Source organism: Rattus rattus, chromosome 14 (genome assembly GCF_011064425.1).
Source record: "Rattus rattus isolate New Zealand chromosome 14, Rrattus_CSIRO_v1, whole genome shotgun sequence".
In the NCBI taxonomy this organism is placed as follows: domain Eukaryota; kingdom Metazoa; phylum Chordata; class Mammalia; order Rodentia; family Muridae; genus Rattus; species Rattus rattus.
Genome location: NC_046167.1, coordinates 73,587,655 through 73,603,325, shown reverse-complemented (window position 1 = coordinate 73,603,325; position 15,671 = coordinate 73,587,655). Strand labels below are relative to the sequence as shown.

The following is a 15,671-nucleotide window of genomic DNA, read 5'->3' as shown; positions in this document are numbered from 1 at the left end:
CGAGCATTTTCTCTAACCAAGATATGGTCTTTAAGAGAGATTAAGGGGATTTCTCAAATAAGTACACATGCAACAAAAAACAAGGCAAACATCTCCAACCTGACAGACGTTCTCCTTGAGTGCTGCTCCTCCCCCTCGTTCACCCTGCAGTCTTTTGGATGCAGACATCCCAGGATCATGTTCTATGCCCTCTTCGAGAATCTCCTTGGGGCTGGCAGCAGTCCTGTGAATCATCAGTTCTCCCTTGCAGAGAAAAAGTAACGTCCCACATCTGTATTATTGATGTCTCCTCCATCTGACCCCCTCCTCCCTCTGGGCTGCTATATGTCTAGCCATTAAGCACTTACAGATGTTCAGCCAATCACGCGGGCGGACTGCATGCAATGTTAGTTCTAACCCTGCTGTGATTGGGCGGGTAGTGGGCGCCTCATGCCCTGCCACTAACTGCTCTGAGGCTTTTCCACTGGAACTTTTTTGAGCTGTTCCATTTAAAGGTTTCACTAAGGGAGAGAAAACATTCTTAAGTTTATTTGATTACTTATTTTCCCTGCCACGATCCGTGTTTCCTAGGAAATGCCCCTTGGGCATTCTAGTCAAATTAGAAAGAAAACACTCTGCATCAACATCTGGGATGCTCACTCCCTGGTTCTAATTCTACTTCACCCTGAATTCAAAAGCTCGAGAGCACCAGTGACTGCACTGATGCTCTGGAGACACTTGTCGTCAGTGTTCTCGAAAGCTGATGTTCATAAACATGCAAAGTAAGCAACTGCTGGCCAAGAAATGAGCATGTAGGCTGTCCTGTTAGCTGTAACAGGGCACTGCCCAGTTTACTGCCCAGTTCACTCGGGTGGTTGGTTGCCTAGCTGACACTCTCTGGTTTAGAGCAGCTTTATTTGTGGAGGCAACAGCTGCATATACTGCCCCTGCTATCAAGAGCACAGGATACCTCCTTTCAAATGGCTATATGCACAGCTGCATTATGGATTTTACTAGTAGTGGGCTTATACCTTATACCTAATTAATCATCTCAATAGAACACTATTTTTAGATCCCCGGGAGAGGGGAGGGGACTTCTAGTGTGGGAAGCTGATTCTCTCTAGGTCAAGGGTGAGAACTGAGTGGTACCTCTGCTGAGCTGGGCGTCTCTCTTGCCGAGTCCTCCTTCTTCACTCTTTTGTAGTGCACTCTGGTTGTGCCATGCCTTTGCCGTTTTCGTTTCCTTGGCTTATCAAATATCCTGGTAGTGCCTGTAACAGGAAAACAGATGTTACCTCACAGCTAATCAATTACATGTCCCACAGCATTTATCCTTCAATTATGGATCCTTAAAAAAATTACAGATTGGGGCTGGGGATTTAGCTCAGTGGTAGAGCGCTTACCTAGGAAGCGCAAGGCCCTGGGTTCGGTCCCCAGCTCCGAAAAAAAGAACCAAAAAAAAAAAAAAAAAAAAAATTACAGATTAAAGTAAAACCCAACTTTAAAATGTATTTATAACTGAAATATCTATACTATTTAAACAGATAAGCATTTTTTCTTTTCCTTTGAGACCCAGTCCTTGCTGGTTGTAGACCAGCCTGCCTTGGACTCACAGAGACACACTTTCCACACTTCTGGGATGGAGTGCACATGATACTCTTAATCATTAGTAAGTTTCTATCTTATTAGAAAACCAAAAAAAAAAAAAAAAAAAGAAAACCACTATCCAACACATAAAGCTAAAAGCTAGGTTTGTTTTTTTAAAGAATCATAATTATGGTTTAATTGCAACTTAATTACTTAAAAAAAAGTTCTAGAAAGGAAGAAATATCAATAAAACATAAATATAACTTTTAAAAATTTTAATTGTATAATGTGCTTATGCAGTGCTCTGGGAAGCCAGAAAACAGTATTGAATTTCCCTGGAGCTGGAATTATAGGTAGTTCTAAATGGCTTTAAATAGGTTCTAGGAACCGATCCTAGATCATCTTGTATCAGAGCAGCAAGAACTCTTAACCACTGAGCCACCTTTCCGGACTAGAGGGACTTTCTTAAACTCTATAAAATGTTGCTGCTGTATTTTAAATAATCCTTCATGCTAAAAATATTTCAATTAAAATTGGTTTTTAGTACATTATCCTGTTTCAAAGGTTTTCTGTAGGGTAAAAAAAGTAGTAGGGGAAAGTAGCAGGACTTCACATAAATTAAACAGCAAAAGTATAGACTATGAAACAAAATAGGGGCAGAGAGATAACTCGCTGATAAGGACATATTAGCCTTTTAAGTCAACATCATGAACAGACAGAATCAACTAGTAGTCCTGAGCTGCACGCTTGCAAATGCTGTGTTAGTAGGTATAAACTAAAGCAATTTACGTCAAGGCATGGTGGCATAGTTATAAAATCCTACCACATGGGAAGTAGAAGGGAGAGAATTAGGAATCCTACTTAGGAAGACTGAGGCTAGCCTGGGTTATGTAAGATTACTTTTAGGGGGAAAAAAGGTTTAAGCATGGTGGTGCACACCTTTAATCCTAGCACGATGGAGGCAGAGGCAGGTAAACTGACTACAAGGATAGACAAGTCTACAAAGAGGAACCCTTGTCTCAAAAATTGTATGACAAAGAGAACATGATGCACATATAAAAATGAAGGCAAAATAATCATACATACAAAATAAAAATAAAACTTTCAGGGGCTGGAGAGAGCTCAATGGTTAAGACCACTGACTGCTCTTCCAGAGGTATTGAGTTCAATTCCCAGCAACCACATGGTGACTCACAACCATCTGTAATGAGATCTGATGTCCTCTTCTGGTGTGTCTGAAGACAGTGTACTCACATAAATAAAATAAATAAATCTTAAAAATAAATAAAAAAAAAAACTTTAATTTAGAGTAATTGCACTATATGACAAGACACACAAAAAGATGCACTTACCATGTAGGAAAAATCCTGTTCCCTAGGATCTAGACTATAGAAAATAACTTCTATCACTGCATGTTAAGAACGAAGATGGGTCCTGGGGAAAGAGCTCAGTCATAAAATGTTCATGCATGAGGATCTGAGTTCAATTCTCAGAACCCATGCAAAAGATGCTTGGCATGGTGGTATGCATGCGTTTGATATCTGAGCAAATGAAGACAGGGGGCAGGACTGGTGGTTTACACATAGAACCCCAAGTATTCAAAGAAGCTTAAAGAAGGAGGATGTTACATAGGAAGTTCCAGACAAGCCCTGACTTTGTCATAAGGAAAGCAAAAAAGAATTAAGGTGGAAACAGTAAGAATTGACTCATGGGGGTAGGAAGAGATGTTCCTACATTTTGTGGCTGAATTTGGGATTATCACTCAACACTGTACAATGAATAGAAAATCTCATCTGGCAAAACTAGAAAAAGAAATGCTAGTTTCTTAAATTCTTAGTTACAGAAACAGCAGGGAAATATATTAATATTATAAGATATTTTACTATACTTACCAAATCAGCTAAATCTCCAACTTATGACTAGCTTTCTAACTTTTCTAACATAAACTCAACAAATGCTTGCTGGGTCTTACAATATACAGCCCTTAATATTGTTGTGGGGCCACAAACCCTAAGGGCATCAAGTAATTGGGAGTTACTGCTTAAATTTACTAGCACCGTTCCTTGTTTGTTTTGTTTTTATGTGCATTGGTATTTTGACGGCATGTATGTCTGTGTGAGGGTGTCAGATCCCCTGGAACTGGAGTTACAGACAGTTATGAGCTGCCATATAAGTACTGGGAATTGAACCCAGATTCTCTGGGGGGAGCAGCCAGTGCTCTTAACCACTGAGTCATCTCCCCAGCCCACTACAGTTGTTTTCTGTACCATTTTGCATGTCACTTTGAAGGAATGGTAACATGCTTAGTTATTTCCATCAGCGCAAAAAATAAAGACAAAAACAAACAAACAAACAAAACAAAACCCTTGTCTATGTCTGATGTATACTAAATGGTTTACTATTTAATAATGGTGATACAAACACTAAAATTTTTCCTGTAATTGGCTGTCTTAGGCAACAACGTCTTAAACTTAGTAAGCCTTCCTTACTGAGGAAGTACCCCTGCTCTAGGCTTTCTCAGAGACATCTCCCTGGTTCTATTTTCCTATTTCATTTTATTTTTTGAGACAGGGCCTCATATGTCCTTGGTTGGCCTACAACTCGCTCCGTAGACCAGGCTGGCTTTGAATTCACAGAGTTCCAAGAGCAGGAGAGTGTGCACCACCACATGTGCTCTTTTACTCTTGAGTACAGATGCTCACTGAAGGCAGACGGAGCTGTCAGATCTCTTGGAGCTAGAGCTGAAGGTGTTGGGAAGCCGGCCTATGTGGCATGGGATCTAACGGAGCAGAGGTCAGTCCTCTTAGCTGCTCAGTTACTACCTCTCTAGTCCATGTCCACTGCTAGAACACTCCCCCAACTGTACAGTGCTTTGACCCAGAACTATAAATACTTTAAAAACCATCTGAACAAGGATTCTATTATATAGTTATATAAATGTACTTGGGATTATGTCCCAGCTTTTTTTGACCAACGGTACTTTAAATGAGCTGCTATACAGGATTCTATTTCCTCAGCCACACAGGTTTCAACTATTTCAGGTTCTTTCATTTTCTTCTGCTATAATCTGCACAGTTACAATCCTTATCCTTGTATCATTAGAAGGATTTTTTTCCTGGTGCTCTAGAGCAAGGTCTTACAACATGGCTCAGGCTGACATCCAACTAATGGCAGTCACTCTGCTGAATCTTCAGAATGCTGAGGTCACAGGCACGTGACATTACATCTTGTCTATGTGGTACTGACAGTGGAGCACGCAGTACTTCATGCGGTTGGGTATGCACTCTGCCAGCTCAACTCTGTCTGTAACCTTAAGGCTACTACCTTATAATGACTGGAATTTACAGAGCACAGGTCTGTTCTTAACGAAAGACAACATGACAAAGCCTATTTGTAATGGGATTTAAGAGGTAGCCTTAGCCTGCCTAATCAGGAAGGTCCTCAGACAATGAATGCTCTCAGGAATCAATGGATTTCTTTGTTGACGTCATTGGCTTCATGCATTCTAGTGCCATTAAAGAAATCTTTCCTGCCCCTGATCTGCAACTTTAATTCAGTTAAAACACTTTATACTTCAAAGGAATGAGTAAGAATCACATTACATAGTAGAAAATACGGTGGGTTTAACTCAAATGGGTGTACACTATCAGAAAAGAACACTTAACTAGCTAGGCAAGGTGGCACACACCTTTAATTCCAGCATTTGGGAGGCAGAGACAGGTGGATTTCCGTTGAGCTTGAGGCCGGCCAAAGCTACAGTGAGACCCTCTTCTAACGAACCTTCACTGTACAGCTTGTACATGGTGCAGATCGACTGTGCACAATAGGGATTCCAGTCTGGCTTTCAGTTAATCTCAAATGGTTAGCACTAGTTGCAGGCAGCTGGAGACTGCTAGATTTCATCTTATCATTTCTGCTTAACATTCTTGGTGCTATTTTTTTGTTTTTTACTTTTTATCTTCTTATACAGCCTTGACCGGGAACTCACCACGTAAACCAGGCTAGCCTCAGACTCTGTGCTGCCTCCCAAGTGCTGGGATTAAATGCTTGTGATACCACACTAGGTCTTTGTGCTTAATCTTTGCGTGCTCTTGATTATAAGCAAATCTGTGTCAATTCTAAAGTACTAAAAGCAGTTTGCAGGGATGAATCTTTAGAAAAATAGAAAGGTCCAAGACATTTATGTGAGTTAGTTAATGAGACACTACCAGTGCCACTGCTTCTGAGTGCTTTATGGAGATGAGAAGCTATTAGAGTAGGTAACAGTCCAAGACCAAGACACAACATAAGACAGCTTCCTTTTCTCTTGGAGTTGCTGAGGAGGGAACTCAGGTCTCACGCATGCTGGGCAGTTACTGTACTATGACTTAGTGTCTAGAACCTATACTCAAGAAAAGACATTTTCGGTTTGTGTTCTTTTGTTACAGAGGGTTTTGTCATGTAGCTCTGGCTGGCCTGGAATGCACGATACACCAGCTCCAGCTTACCACATAACGGGGCCACAGTGTGCTACCCAACTAGCTATACATACACCATTCTTATGAGCTGACCCAAACAGATGAAATTCACAAGCTACACAACAGTATAGGAAAAGAGCTGACATTATCTCCAGGTCATTTCTTTTACAAGCAAGCAAACTGATGGACTGGATTCTAATTGCCTGACTAAAATCAACCAGCATTTTCCTAGCATACATAACAATCAGATAATCATGGCTCCAGAAATATACATCTGAGACATTGTCAGCAGATCACATCGGATGCCATACGCTCAAATTTATGTGACAGTTCAAGTCAGGACACAGTTTGTGAAATTTCAAATAAAAGAACAAGCCCTTAAGAGTCACTACAGGGACTGGGATAAGAGGTCTCTGCCTTTAATTCCACATTTGGAGACAGGCAGGCAGGACTCTGTGAAGGTAGAAGTCAGCTAATCTACTAGCTGATGTCTCAGGACATTGAGGGCTATACAAAGAGACCCTGTCTCAAAAAAAAAAAAAAAAAAAAAAAAAAGCAAGCAGACAAACAAGCCGGGAACAGCTACATTCTGGAAAAAAAAAAAAAAAAAAAGAAACTAAAAAGAAACTATAACATGTGGTCAGTCTGGTCTACAAAGTAAGTTCAAAGCTAGTCATGGCCACGGTGTGAGACTTTACCTTTAAAAAAAAAGCATCTCGAATATAGATTATGAAAGGGAGAATTCAAACTGGAACAGGATAGGAAGCTCACTCCATGCTAGCCAGCTTTCATGGTGCTCAACGGTCCCAAGTACAGTGCTAGGCAAGCGACAAAACCTGCTAGGCAAGATGTGCCACTGGTGACCGGCCGCACGACGGCCAACAGCACAGCAGCCAACTACTTTCTGAATGGATTTGAGGCCTGCTCCAATGAAGGGAATTAAAAATTGGTATAATAAAGGTAATCAGAAGCCCAGGGCCTAGGAAGTTCACAGACCTAGGAAGGGAGGGGGGGAACATCTGGTTTGTTGTTTTGTGCTGAAGGACAAGTCAGATGGTTTGTGATTTTTCTCTCAAACTACACTGGACATTTTCTAACAAAGCAATCAAAATGGGATCTATGCTATGAAATTAATGGTAGAATTTGGAGAATTAAGACTACTTAAAAAATTAAAAAGGAACTGATTTCACAAGTCGTCCAAATAGCTCTTAATTAAAAAAAAAAATTTTTTTTTAATTCCATTTAACTAGTAACAGCATAAGACTTAAAAATAGCTATAGATTCCTATGGGTTTTAAAAAGTATATTGTGGTCAAAGTCTGAAAACTATAATTGTACTGGTCATGACTTTCTACATGAAGTTACTTTCTAGTCAATAAAACGCTTTACATTTATGTCTGCTTTACATTTTCTCAGCATCAACAATACTCACCTCCACCAAACTCCTTCAAATGAGGTGTAGCACGTGAGTCGCCAACGCCATTCTCCAAGTGACCAGACTCACAGCACTGTAAGGAAAAGGAAAGTAATAGGAGTTACTGAGGTACAGAAAACCAGTTCTGTAAAACCTTTCCTGCCAAAATTTACTGGCGCAGCAAGAAATCCTAGGTTAACTTGACCTAGGTAACATATCAGTACAATTTATGCACTTGGGGCGCTGGAGCAGGAAGAGCACAAGTTATAGTTGGACACTGGATAACAAGACCTTGTCTAAAAACACAAGAAACAAACAAACAAATAACAACAACCACCAAAAACCCAAGGACTACACTGGCTGTGCTGATGCATCAGGAATTCAAGGCATTTGAAATGTAATGCACATAGATACAGTTGGATGCAAATAAAAAACAAATGAGAGCTGTCTGATCAATACCCATGTCATTATTACACAGGGGTCCTGTCCTCTATGTTCTAGCTTTACTATCTGTACTGTTTGAATGAAAACTACACTGGACAGAACTCACTCAGTGTGCAGTGGACAATGGACAGTAAACAATTCTAAATCATGTAACAGTCAAGTTACTATGAAACCCCAAAAATGGAGTTGGGGACTCTATTTGTAAGGAGAAAGGGGCTCTTTAGGTGGGATAAGGGGCACTGAAAGTCAAAGTGGAAGAGGGGAAGGACTGAGCAATGGGCAGTGGAACGCAGGGGCAAAATATGCCATTCTTGTACAAAAACTCATTACTTTGTACAGAGCCTGAAACATGTAGAGAAAGGAACGTGTGACACCTCTGCCTGGCCACAGTCCTCAGATAGAAACTCTATGACTATAACAGTAACACAAAAAGGGGCTGTCTCCTGAGCAGGACATGGCTGTGCAAGCTGTAGCTGAGTGGAGAGTTTGCATAGAGTGTAATGAAGGCCTGGGCGAAGCATTATGGCACGTGCCTAAAATCCCAAAAACTAGCAGGTTAGGGCAGAAGGACTGATAATTTGAAGTTACCTTGGGATAGTAGCAAGAACCTGTCCAACATTTTTTTTTTTTTAAGAAATTAAGACATAAGATTGCATTATATACAGAGGAAAAAGCCATATAGACTGCATATAAAGACCATGTCTCAAAAGAAAAATGAAAAATTTAAATTGAAGTATGAAGCACAAGGACATTTTTGGACAAGTCAAATCAAATAAGTTATGCAGGGAAAATTGGGCTATTAGACCAGTATTATAAGACCTATGCTTGCTCCAGCTAAGCAGGGACAGAAGTCCAAATACTCTGACTTTTTAAATATTCTACAGTTTTCTTCTTTTAGAGAGTACAAAACTTTTTTCATATAATTATTTTGGGTTATTGGGAAGAACTATGTACATGCAACTCTGGAGACTGAGGAGATCAGAGATCACTTAAACAGCTGGCCCTCTCCTTCCATCATGCTGTTCTGGGAATCAAAGTCAGGTCATGGGGCTTAGCACTAAGTCATTTACTCTCCAAGCCATCTCCCCTACAAGACTTCTAAAGCACCAATAGCCAGTCATTTATAATAGCAGAACTAATTTTCTATTTCCCCAAACCATTTAAGATACTAGATTTTTTTCATTGTTACTGAAAAGAAACTTAGATATAGAAAAATCATGATTTCAAATATTTAAACTTAGAGATTATAATACCCTATAAAGTCATTTTTGAGGTGTTACATAGAAATACTATCAAAGTAGACCAGTAGCTACAAAGAAATAACTTAAGGGACTGGAGAGTTGGCTCAGTGGTTAAGAGCACTGGCTGGGGGTTGGGGATTTAGCTCAGTGGTAGAGCACTTGCCTAGCGAGCGCAAGGCCCTGAGTTCTGTCCCCAGCTCCGGAAAAAAAAAAAAAAAAAAGGAAGCACTGGCTGCTCTTCCAAAGGACCTGGGTTCAATTCCCAGTACCCACATGGCAGTTCACAGCCACCATCACATTCACATACAAGCCATCAGAACACCAATGTACATAAAATTAAAAAAAAAAAAAGAAATAACTTAAGTCCGGTCAGAAGTTTTCAACTCTGGAAAAAAAAAAGTTCTAAGTTAACTATGGCTATGCATGCCAGCAACACCAGTAGCTGGGAGTAGAGGGAAGGAACATCCCTTACACACACACACACACACACACACACACACACCACACACACACACACACACACACACACACGCCAAGACAGAATAGGATAGACCAAGAACCTGTCATTAAACAAATAATTTGCACCAACTGTATCTAAGTCATAAAAAAGCATCTTAATTTTTTTTTCTACTTGTAAAGAAAATCTCAGACCCGTGCTACAGGCCTAAAATGAAGGCTGCTACTGGGCTAAGGCAGGAGGTTCTCACGTTCCAGGTCTGCCGGAGTGCCCAAGAAAGTGTGAAGGCAGCCAAGGCAACTCGGAGAGACCTGCCTATGACATACAGTTAAGGGGAGGGCCGGCTGCTGTAACCGGCATCAAGGTTATGGAAACAGCCACACACTGTTAAAGTGGAGTTAGGCCTGATCCATGGGATGGAACCCATACCTGACACTGCCAATAGGGCCAAGAACCAGAGATCAGATAAGTCATGAAACAGTCTTTTCCAGACACAAGAGGGCAGGTGCACAAACAAATTCAAGTGTGTGATAATGTGTGCAAGCTCACACCAGACAAAAATCCTAACACAGAGGAGGAGGCGGAAGTCTCACCCCTGGCCAAGGAGCTACTGCATTTGATGACTAATGGAAGGGAAAGTTAGCTTTATCAATATAGATGTATGAAGCACACTCCTGGGTAAGTCCAGATTCCTGGATTTTTTTGTTTTCTTACTTCTAAAATTATTCATTTGTTTATAAGACAGAGAGAGAGAGAGAACAGGAAATTGAATGGGTAAGAAAGTGTAGGATCTAGTAGAGCACAATGAACGTAATCAACATATATTCTATAAAATCCTCAAAGAATAAACAACTGGGGTGGGGGCGGGGCAAAGTACATGCTGAGCACCTGTCACCTCTAGAATTAGCCTTCCCCAGGCGACTCTGGCACAGGGTTTCTATTTGGACAGCATTGATTGTCCTGGAACTGGCTCTGTAGACCAGGCTGGCCTCTAACACACAGACTAACTTTGCCTCCTGAGTGCTAGGATTAAAGATGCGTACCACCGCCCAGTGGCTTAATTTCTAATACTGCTGAAAGGAAAAGACAAAACACCCAAAGCCAAATTATATAAAGGCTATGGATGACAAAACATTCTTTAAATACAGGCTCTCAGACAAATCAAATATACATACTGACACTAAGTAATTTTTATATATACTAGTCTACACTGCCTCCACCCACTCCCTGTCAAGATACCCTCAAGGAAAAGACTTGCAAACTTCCATTTGAATTCCTGAAAATACAAATATCATATGCACTGTTTTCTCCTGCATAAATATGATAAACCTGAATTTTTAATTAGGCACATAACAAAATTATAATATTAAATTATGATAAATTACATGAATGTGGTTTCCCACTTTCTCTTTCTCCCCGAGTTCATTTCTTCTTTACATTTATCTTGGGCACTGCAGGTTCCTCCCCTGTGCTCGTTGAGGATCTGTACTGGGTCCTTTTCTACCAAGGCTCACTTTGATCACAATGAAGACTTGCCTTAAAGAATTTGTTTCATTAAGCAAAGTTTTCAACTTTGATGAAAAGGTGCCTTTATCAACAGACAATGAATCCTTCTCCAGTAATTTTTAGATTATTTCAATCCAAACCTATTCGTAAACTAGTCTAACTAAAGTCTAATTACAATACATGACTTTGTGTTACTTGAATCCAATGTTTATAAGAGCTTACTTAATTCCGTGGCACACCTCTTTGTAGATGGTGTTTCTGACTTCTTGTGTCTTCTTTGAACACCTACTAACAAACAGCCACCTCCCTGAGTGACCGACATCTACCCCACCACTCAGGCCCCAGCATTTATACAGTCTGAAAAGTTCCCACAATTCCAAATGTCTCACAATCACAGAAACTATCTGCAGCTGGCAAAAAGATTGCGCCTGCTAGAGCAGGAGGCAAATCACAGTCAGCTGATGTGAAGCAGGCCCACATCCCCACACCTGACATTCAAACAAAAACATTCTTATAATACTTCTGTGTTTTTTAAAGAAACCAAAACTCCAGGATTCTCACTGCACCTGTAATGCCATCAATCACAGCAGACTTTCTGGTTTAGATGTTCCTCCCACAAAGGCATTCATTGCCTTTAACATTTTAACTGGACAATTATTTACAACTGTAGTTTGAAGAACAATATCAAAAATTTCACAAATTTTTCCCCATAATTTCACGGATGGATGCTCCTTTCTTAATATAGCTCTCAGCAAGTGCAACATACGATTTCCCTTCCTTAGTAACATTTACCTTTCCCCTTAAAGAAAGCACTCATCAGTCTTTTTAGCATATTCAAACTGCCAGCATCACACACTTGCACTCTGGAACCATAATTTGTCCAAAGGATTACTTGAGAGCAAGCACTGTAAGAGCATGAATTAATCCGGTAACCCTCAAGTGACACAGACTGAGACCTGGGCAACGGATAAGCCCAGAGAGAGCATAAGCTACCTATCGCACCTAATCACAATACATGAATTTTAAACAGAAATTCTACATTGCACGATCTGCCATTTAATATTTTTAGAGAACAGTTATTAGTTATTAGCGACTGTAGAAAATGTAACCACAACTAAAGAAGAATGACGATGCACATTAATGTTAAAAACACTAATAAAAATGCAATTTTTAAATCATGTTTTTCCCAGGTTTAAGGTTATAGAGAATTGACAAAAATAACATACCTTTCTAGAAAGGCCAAGATCGCCCTTCTTTGGCATAAATCCAGGGTCTAAATCATTGGATTCAAGAAGTTTCTTAGTTGGTTTTCTTTGACGCTTACCTTCATAATTTCCTGAAATGCATATAATTTTCCTTAGATGGCTTTAAAAATTGAGCAAAGCTAATTTTGAAAAATGAAAATTACAAGTCGCAATCTTGTTTGCATTTTTCAATCATGTTATAAGGGTACACTGAAATGTATTATTCTAAAATACAGTATATATTTCAATGAAAATACACATTAATGTATGATGACTATGTATATGTGTAAAATATGTAAACCACAGAATAACAGCAAAATCAAAGGGCTGAATTTATAGCAATCAAGAGATTCTGAGGATAAAGGAGAGCTGGATTCTGCGTACAAATGAACCAAGACTATAATATTTATTTTGCCCCTAAAATATATAAGAAAATATAATAACTTAAGTATAAAAAGACTGCTCTTAAAAATTACAAAAGACATAATGGAGCACACATGTATTCTCAACACTTGGGGGGGGGGCAGGGAAAGAGAATTATAATGACCTTCATGTCCAGAACTATAGAGTTTAAGACCTTAAAAAATAAAACAGGATTGGGGATTTAGCTCAGTGGTAGAGCGCTTGCCTAGCAAGCACAAAGCCCTGGGTTCGGTCCCCAGTTCCGAAGGAAAAAAAAAATAAAACAAAAAACAAACAAACAAAAAGAATAAATGTTAATTAAAACATTGCTGGAGAGATGGCTCAGTGGTTAAGAGCACCGACTGCTCTTTCAGAGGTCCTGAGTTCAAATCCCAACAACCACATTGTGGGTTACAACTATCTGTAATGGGATCCGATGCCCTCTTTTGGTATGTCTGAAGACAGCTACAGTGTATTCATATACAAAATAAATAAATAAATCTTTAAAAAATAAAACAAATTGGGTAAGGTAGTGTATCACAGCACTCCAGTCCAGAGACTGGGACAGGTACATCTCTGTGAGTTCAAGACCAGTCTCGTCTACCTAATGGGTTCCAGGAGAGCTAAAGCTAGAGACACACACACACACACACACACACACACACACACACACACACACACACACACACACAGCTTGTATGTGCTTGGTTTGTGTGGTAAAATAGATGCTTATCATCCCCGTTCTTTTGGTGGACCAGGACTAGTGAGATGGCACTGTGTATAACATTTCTTGGTGCCAGGCTCGACAATGTAAGTTTGGTCCTAGAGCATACACGGTGCAAGAAGCTGACGCCCTGACACTGTCCTCTGAGGACCACAGATGAGCACTGATGCTCTCACACACTTGGATGTTGTCAGAGAAAGTCTGTCACTGAGGCTGTCTGTCTGTCTCAGAGCATTATTACTTTACACTATTGTATGCAGCAATAATTTACCAACTGAGCTGTTTTCCAAGCCTCAATTATGGCCAGTTTATACATGACAAAACAAGTTTAGAGATTAAACAAATATCCAAGGAAATGGAGAGCTAATAATAGGTGAAAGAGATTTAGGTGACAGACTCTTTTTTTTTTTTTTTTTTTTTTTTTTTTTTTTTGGAGTTGGGGACCGAACCCAGGGCCTTTCGCTTCCTAGGCAAGCCGTCTACCACTGAGCTAATCCCCAACCCCTAGGTGACAGACTCTTATCCCACAGTGTGCAGCACTCCTACCCACTGCTACCTCGCTTGCTGGTCCACACTGCAGCTGACCTGATAATCATGAAAGGGCAAGAAAAAACATCTCCTTCACAGTGCTCCACAGATTCATCTGTGGTCAGAAGCTCTATCGAATTAGCTACTATTTTAGGCATTTCCTCAAACAAAATAGGAAGTTGTATATAATAAAAAATGATAGCTTTTAAACAAAACATAGTAGAAATTTCCTGCTGCTTCCAATTAAATCTGCTTATACACTGAAAGACCCATCCCCACTTTACCTGGTGTCTTAACAAGCAATTCCTCAGACTCAAGGGTAGGCCTCGGAGAAACTTCTGGAGCCACAGGAACAGACAAGGTCAGCTGTGGCAACTCAGCATGTGCAACTCCAAGATCTGACTGAACCAATGGCCCTTCCAAAAATGGAGCCTCTCTTTCAAGAACTGGAGGCTCTTCTTTAGTTGAAATCAAGGAATTCTCATCCACCTGCTTGTTCTGAGCACTAGATCGACATCGGGCAAGAAGGCTTTCGTCTTCACATCGGGAACTTACCTAAAAACAGTACAAGGAGAATTTAGAAAATAATAACAAGAACGACAACAACAACTTAAAAATACAAGAGGTCCTGACACTTGCTATGACATGGATGAAGCTTGAAGACATTATGCTAAGGGAAAGAGGACAAAGTATTGCACAGCTCCATTTATGTGAATTATCTAGAAGAATCAGCTTTTCAGTTTATGAAAATAAACAACTTTTAAAGATGAATCATTCTTATGGTTACACAGCAATACACCTATGCTTAATGTAGAACTGCACGTTTCAAAAAGATTCTATAACAGACTTCCTAAAAAGTTTTAACATAATTAAAAGTAAAAAAATGTTAAAAAATACACTAAAATAAACTCTGTAATGACTACCCAAAGTGGGGGGTGGGGGAGATCCATGTTTCTCCTGATATTACCAATTGAAACTAAATACCTTGATGAAAAGGAACTTTTGTTTTTTAGCTTTTAAAGGATTTCAAGGTTAAATGAAAAAGACCATGAGCTTAAGGTAGAAAAAGATGGGGGGAAAACGCTCAAAGTCTTTATAACCAGTAACAAATTTTTAAAAAAGATTTACTTATTTATTTTTATGTACATGAGTACACCGTAACTGTCTTCAGACACCAGAAGAGGGTCATCGGCTCCCATTACAGATGGTCGTGAGCCACCATGTGGTCGCTGGGAATTGAACTCAGGACCTCTGGAAGAGCAGTCAGGGCTCTTAACTGCTGAGCCATCTCCCCAGCCCCAGTAATAAAATTATTAACAGACAGGTTCTTCAGTGCTTTTTTTTTCAACCACAGGCTGAGGCTGAGAGGTTATGAGACAGACATGCCTTTGGCACACACATACTGCTTATTCACAAAAGTTCAAAGTAAGACTAAAGAGACCAGGCAGCACTGTGAACAGCTTTACTTCACTAAAAAAGTTAGGGTAAAACTGTATGTATTTTTATTTCATCATCCAGACCCTTAATATTACAACATAATGATATTAAGTACTTAAATATGCCTTGAAAACAGAGGGGAAAATAGAAGTGTGACATGTAGACTTTTTATACACTTCGCGGAGACTAATACAGGCAGGCACTGTGTAGAAGCTAATAGTAAACAAAAGGAAAAACAAAACAAAAATACCT

The 15,671-nt window shown here is 39.8% G+C and overlaps 1 protein-coding gene across 1 annotated transcript in view; it reads right to left on the bottom strand.

The window, feature by feature from the left end:
• Nsd1 (nuclear receptor binding SET domain protein 1) overlaps positions 1-15,671 on the bottom strand; it is a 106,047-nt gene that overhangs the window by 35,547 nt on the left and 54,829 nt on the right. The window contains 5 exon segments of the mRNA XM_032884593.1: positions 100-243; positions 1,129-1,250; positions 7,455-7,530; positions 12,311-12,420; positions 14,267-14,537. Of these exon segments, the coding sequence (XP_032740484.1) occupies positions 100-243; positions 1,129-1,250; positions 7,455-7,530; positions 12,311-12,420; positions 14,267-14,537 (723 nt within the window).